This window comes from Echinops telfairi, unplaced genomic scaffold (assembly GCF_000313985.2).
Source record: "Echinops telfairi isolate 266 unplaced genomic scaffold, ASM31398v2 ScPeMD7_7458;HRSCAF=8496, whole genome shotgun sequence".
NCBI lineage: Eukaryota > Metazoa > Chordata > Mammalia > Afrosoricida > Tenrecidae > Echinops > Echinops telfairi.
This window is the reverse complement of record NW_022111358.1, coordinates 45,969,279-45,976,127: the sequence shown is the minus strand read 5'-3', so window position 1 is coordinate 45,976,127 and position 6,849 is coordinate 45,969,279. Positions and strand designations below refer to the sequence as shown.

The 6,849-nt window shown below is 53.5% G+C and overlaps 1 protein-coding gene across 1 annotated transcript in view; it reads right to left on the bottom strand.

The window, feature by feature from the left end:
* MYO15B (myosin XVB) overlaps window positions 1–764 on the bottom strand; it is a 33,511-nt gene extending 32,747 nt beyond the window's left edge. Inside the window, 1 exon segment of the mRNA XM_045299499.1 lies at window positions 42–764. Coding sequence (XP_045155434.1) covers window positions 42–764 — 723 coding nt within the window.
* Between the last annotated feature and the right edge of the window lie 6,085 nt (window positions 765–6,849).

Below are 6,849 nucleotides of genomic sequence, written 5' to 3'. Positions count from 1 at the left end.
TCTTCTGCATCGGGGCCCCGGAGGCCGCGACTCGGTCGGGCCTGCTCCAGACTCCAGTCCGTCCCGGTCCCCGAGTCCTCCCCTGGTCTCTGGGGCCCCGATGACTCGGCCCCGCTTGGGGGCCCGGTGCGGGGTTCCCGCGCGTACTCCGGCCCAGTTGTGGTCCGTCCTGAGCCCGTGTCCGTTCCCCGCGACTTGGACCGCAGCTGCGGGGCTTCGCCGCCCCGCCTGCCGTCCCCTGGGGGCTCGCGGGCTTCGCTGTCCAGGCAGGAGCTGCCCCTGTCCCCGCCCGACGTGTCGCCATCGCGACCCCGGGCTTCCGGGCGGCCCCGATGGGTTGCAGCTCCCCGATCTTTCTTTCGCCTCCTGCGGCGGCCGCGCTTGCCCTGCCGCCCGTCTGCCCCGAGCCTCTCCTGCTCCCCGCGCCCCCCTCGGCCGCCCCGAGGCTCACCGCTCTCCTTGGTGTCCAGACTGCGACGCCGCTCGCTGCCTGGCCTCCCCGGGGGCTCCAGCGGCGGCTCACCCCCTGACCCTCCACTGCTCCCCCCTGCTGGGGGCTTCCGGTGGCCGCTAGGGTCCCCCTGACCCCCGGCAGCGGTGGCGGGCTCGGTGGTGGGTCTGGTCCCGGGGACCTTTCCGTGGCGCCGTGGGCGGTCCCCGGCGGGTGCACCGTCGGTGCTGACAGACCCGGACTCCTGCTCGCTGGGTGATGGCGGCCCGCAGCCTGTTGCGCGCCGGGGCACTCTGCCTTTGCTTCCGTCCATCACGCGCCCTGGGAAGAGGGGCTGCCCAGAGATCTGGCCGCTCGGGGTGTCCGTTCCTCCGGGAGCGCAGCACAAAGCTCTGCACTGGCTGGGCCTCAAGAGCAGGCTCCTGCCTTAAGCAAGGGCATCAATAATGCAGGCGGCGGAGGGTCCTGACCTGGGCCAACAATGAATCGGAGGCCGCCCGGGAAAGAGGAGATGCTTAGGATGAAGGCCACAGACCAGGAAGGCTGGAGCCCCTCCTTCCCTGATGTTCTGAGTTGTCCCAGGAGGCTGGAAGGGGCTCCTTCCACACACACTGTCGGAGCTTCCTCAGTTTTGTTGTTGTTGTTTTTTTTCCCCCTGAGTTTTGTTGTACCTTGTTTCCAGTTGTGAACTTTAACAAAAATGTGCCCTTTAAAGGAGCCCTGGTGGCTTGAGCTGCTAACAGCAATGTCAGCAGTTCAGATCCACCCCCTGCTCCTTGGGAGAGATGAGGCTTTCGACTCCCTTAAGGAGTTAGTCTGGGGAGCCCACAGAAGCAGTTCTACCCTGTCCAATAAGTTTGCTATGAGTCAGAATCGCTTAGTAGTTAATGTTTTTTTTTGTGTGTGTGTGGGGGTGTTAATGCTTAAAACTGGTGTAAACCAAAGCCCTTCATGCCATGGAAACTAACCAGCAACCAGTAAATCCACCATCACTGTAATGTGTATGATTTGGGGAATATCTATTTTATTTTAAAAAAGTAATACATCACGTGTCCTGGTGTCACAGTGGTTAAAGCCCTTGACTGCTAACTGAAAGGGCCTGCTTCCACCCCCACCCCCACCCCACCTGCCCCCATGGGGTGCCATGGGAGAAAGCTAGGGCAGTTGGCTTCCAAGGTCATGGGTACCATCATCCTGTAAAAGCTCCAACTCACATGACCCTGTAGGCTCGAGCAGTCCTGCCTGTAGTTCTCCAGGGCTGTCATCTTGGATTGTAATGGAGAGCAGTCACCTTGGTGCCAATTCCAGCACAGCAAACACTAAGACTCTTCACAGAAACAAGTGGCGTGCCACCACGGCCTTCTCCTTGGAGCAGCCCACCTGGCAGTGAGTCAGGTGCTAAACCACTCACCCCACCAAGGCTCACTCATCATCTGTCTCTGTGACTCACAGTGAAGGCCAAGCACGACAGAACAAAACACCGCCCCCTTCTGCCCCAGCACCATCCTCACAATCATTATTGTTTGAGCCAGGTGTTGCATGATTTTCACCGAACTTCCACTTGACCTCACCCTGGTGGTGCAGTGGTTACAATGGGGCTGCTAGCCCTAAGGTCATTGGTTCAAAACCAGCCGCTCCTCTGGAGAAAAACAGGCTTTACCGTCTGGGAAACCCTCAGGGGCAGTTCCACCCTGTCCTAGAGGATTGCAAGGAGTCTGCATGGACATGGGGGGTGGGGGGGTGGGTTGAGTTCCACTTTACCAAGCATCGTGTCCTGTACCAGGAATTGGTCCCTCCCACTAACATGTCCAAAATATGCTAAGGAACATTCTGACTGTCCATGCTGACGGATTCCTTTATTCTTCTCGCAGTCCATGACCCTTTCAATAGTCTTCACCAACATTGAATTCAAATGGGTCAATTCTTTCCCAATCTCCCTTACTCACTGTCCAACTTTCACACACACAGGTCATTGAAAATACCCAGGCTTGGGTCAGGCAAACCTTACTCCTCAAGGTGACAGGTTTTCTCTATAACATTTTAAAGAGATCTTTTGCAGCAGTTCTCAACCTTCCTAATGCCACAACCCTTTAATACAGTTCATGTTGTGGTGATCCCCCAACCATAAAATTAATTTTTGTGCTACTTAATCACGGTCATTTTGCTATTGTTATGAATCAGGTGATCCCTGTGGAAGGGTCATTCGGCCCCCAAAGGGGTCACAACCCACAGGTTGAGAACCGCTGGTCTAATGTGATATACATGGTTTGCCTTCTTGAGTTTCTGTGTTGATGGTGGATCCAGGTAACATGAAATCCTTGACAACATCAATTTCTTCTCCATCTATCATGATCCTACCTACTGGTCCAGTTATGAAGATAGTGATTTTCTTTACACTGAGTTTCAATCCATACTGAAGGCTTCAAATCCTCCTTGTTTTCATCAGGCAAGACTTTGGAACCTATGTATGCAGGTCTTATTTGATATGCCTTCCTCTGATCCCGATGCCCTTTATCTTCCTCAGACAGGTCAACCTCTCGGAGTATGGCAAGAGGACACAACCCTGACGCACACCTGTCTTGACTTTAAACCATGCCGTATATCCCCGTTCTGTTCAAACGACGACCTCTGGATCGGTGCACACAAGCACAATGAAGTGTTCTGGAATTCTCCTTCACAACGTTATCCTGAGTGCTATGATCCACACACTCGCGTGCCTTTGCAGCCAATAAAACGCAAGCAAACATCTTTTGGGTATTCTCTGCCTTCAGTCAAGATCCACTCTAGCGCCAGCAATGCTATTCCTGATTCCAGGTCCTCTTCTGAATTCAACTTGAATTTCAGGCAACTCCCTGTTGATGTACTGCTCGGCTACGTACGTCAGCCAGTACGTCAGCCTGCAGGTACCTGTGAACTCCAGCCACGGCCTTCCCAACACCAGCAAAGGACAGGGGACGACAGCTACCCCAGAGCGCTGATGTTCAAAAGCTTTGGTTCACCTGGAAAGAGAACACCAGCATCTGCAATCACCGGAAGGCTTGATGCATACACAAAGCACGGTATTCCACACGATGTATTATTCAGCGCAGGCGAGAAATGAAGTCCTGGTCCCTGTGGCAACGGGGAGGAGCTTGGAACACTTCATGCCGAGTGCGAGTCGGACACAAAAGGATGTGTCTGTTGTTATGTCCCACTTACACGAACCACATAGACTGGATAGACTACTGCACAGAGACCAGTATTTATCCGTCATTATCTGGGTCTGCAGAAAAGGGGGAGTTCTTGCTGAAGGGGTACTGAGTTTCTGCAAATGTAACAATGTCACTGATGCATACTTACTATTACATTGTTTAGAACTACCATAAATCCCGGACCTCTTTCAAGGGTTTAAAAGTAAAGATGCTGCTTTGCAGATTAACATGCACTTGATCCAAGACATGATATTGTCAACTGTCTCATAGACCTGGAATCAGGAACTCTGGTGTGGACCGTGTTACCAGGTGGGTTGCTAATTGCAAGGCCAGCAGTTCTAACCCACCAGCTGCTCTGAGGGACAAAGATGAGGCTGTCAGTTCCTGTAAAGACGTATGGCTCCGGGAACCCACAGGGGCAGTTGGACTCTGTCCTCCAGGGGTGCTGCGTTAGGGTCCACTTCATGGCAGTGGGTTCATTGAAGAAGACTCAATGCATCATTGGCGAAGAATATCAAATGTGCTGTGACCTGCCAGAAGGAGGGGCCTTGGTAGTGCGGCGAGGTAAGTGTTGGGCTGCTAACCAGAGTTGCTGGTTCAAACCCATGAGCCTCTCCTTGAGAAAAAGATGAGGCTACCAGTTCCCATAAAGGTTTAGAGTTTTGGAGACATTTGTGACCTGCCAGAAGAAGGAGGGGCCTTGGTAATGCGGTGAGGTAAGTGTTGGGCTGCTAACCACAGAGTTGCTGGTTCAAACCCATGAGCCTCTCCTTGAGAAAAAGATGAGGCTGCCAGTTCCCATAAAGGTTTAGAGTTTTGGAGACATTTGTGAACTGCCAGAAGAAGGAGGGGCCTTGGTAGTGCGGTGAGGTAAGTATTGGGCTGCTAACCACAGAGTTGCTGGTTCAAACCCATGACCCTCCCCTTGAGAAAAAGATGAGGCTGCAAGTTCCCATAAAGGTTTAGAGTTTTGGAGACATTTTCTAGGAGCCTTTCAGAGAAGAGTGAAGAGCATGTAAGTCATTTGCTGGGGCTCACCCATGCAGAGTAGGCTGTAACGAGGGGTCTTTAGAATCCAGGTGTCCCCAGGTGGTGCCGGTGAGCAATGCTCTCAGTTGCCACCAATAGGTCTGTGGTTGAGTCAACCCAGAAGCCCTTGGGAAGACAGGCCTTTCAACTGACTTCCGAAAAGCCATTCATGGAAAACTCAAGTGCCCAGCCCCCCTACGACCCCCAGGGATCCTCAGGGTCGGAGTGGACTCTGGGCAAAGAGCAGCAGAGCTATCCACTTCTAGGCATCGCCCTCCCATGGCCTCAGTCCAGAGTCCAGCCTTTCCCTGGCTGTGGCCCCAGCCCTGGCTTTTCACATCCCCCCGCCCCCCTTCTTCTTTAGGGAACTGTCCTGGTCTGTGTGGTTCTTGATCCTTCTCCTCCTCCCCACCCCCTTCTCAACAAGTACCAGAATGGGAAGACTGGGGAGGAGCTGGGCAGCCCGGGGTTGGCAATCAGCACCCTGATGGCCTGAGTGGTCCTGGGCATGGTGAGCCCAGGATCTGGGCGCTCAGCTCTCCTGGCCTCTGACCACACTTCCTCTCCACTCCTTTCACAGCAGCCAACAAGCTGCCCTGACCTCTGCTCAGAATGGCCATGCACCACAGTGCCCGCTGCCCAGCCAACTCCTGGCCACCTCATAAAGCCAATGTCCCAGATGCCTTTCCTCACAGGCTCCTGGATTTGAGTTTGGTGGCGAGATTCTCACTGTCCAGGAGGGAGACTCAGGTTCAATTCCCAGCAAGGAGTTTTCTGACTAAGATGGATTAGGAAGAACAGCCTAGTGGATGTACTGCCTCCTCCAGTTCCCCCCAGTCCCCCATCAAATGGATAAAAATCTTATGGCTCAATGGTTTAATCTAGTGGTGCATTGGGGCCACCTTGAGTCATTTACTGCACTGAGAACAACTGGGAGCCCCACAGGGGCAGGGTGGGCAGTGTCTCGGCCACTTGTGAACCCCAACTGCCCCAAGGTGCTCCACAAACCTTAGTAAAAAAAGGGTATATCCGAAATAGAATAAAAACCTCAGGCTTATAAAGACCTTAAGCACTATTGCCCCGGGTGGTTTCTCACTCCCAGGGCAGAATCGATCTGCCTCGGAGGGACCATCTCTCTTGAAGCGGAGGGCCACATCTTCCTCCCAGAGAGCAAGCAGCTGGTGGGTTTCAACCGTCAACCTTTCATTCAGCAGCTGGACACTTCAGCCCCGTGGTCCCAGGCTCTGCCATGAAGGCCTTCATGAGTGTTTAAGCCCTCACCAGGGAGGGAGGGTAAGCCCTTTTGTTTGGGGATGTCACCCACTAAGCCCCCCAGCTTCCCACTACCTAGACAAAGGCACCCAGTGTGAGACCTCGAGGGGTCTTCTCCCTCCTGAAAATAGGAAAAGGCCCGAGCTGAAGGCCAACCCAGGACCCCACACAGACAGACTCAAGATGGGTGTGGTAGTCACCTAATCTGGTGTCAATTTAAGGATTAAGAGTGTAAGGGTGGAGTCTAGGCTGACAATCTGGAGGTAGCCAATGAGACTTCTGTGGGCATGGCCTCCTCTTGAGAATTCTGGGAAAACTGTTACTTCCTCCTTGGAGGCAGAAGACACCTCTCTCTCTAGGTTCATTCCCTGGGAGACATTGCAGAAGACAAGCCACATGGATGAAACCAGACCTCAGAAGCCGGAGAAGCCACAGAGAGACCCCTGCCAGCGCTGAGATGCTTACAACGCCACTGGACCCAAAGACTTTCTACCCACTGGCCTGTGATCTTCTGCATTCGGCATCATTGCATGTGTTTCATGAGTCTGAAGAGGACTTTATAGACTGATATCAGAAATATGGGCTAATATCGGGCTTATGGACTTGATCTGGACTGGGCTGGGATGTTTTCTCAATGTTCAATTACTCTTGTGTATAAAGCTCTTTCTTACACACATATGTGTGTGCCAATGGATTTGTTTCTCTAGTCCACCCAGACTGGCACAATGGGCAACCCTTGCATCAATTCCTGGAGATGCGCTGGGTTCAAATGGCTTTAGGCAGGATGCCCCTGAGCACCAGCCCAGTTTAGGGCAGACCCTGCCCCGGGGAGCCAGGGCACAGGTGAGGGGTTAAGCCCCTCGGAACACTCTACATGCGGACAGATGAACACCTGGGATAACTCAC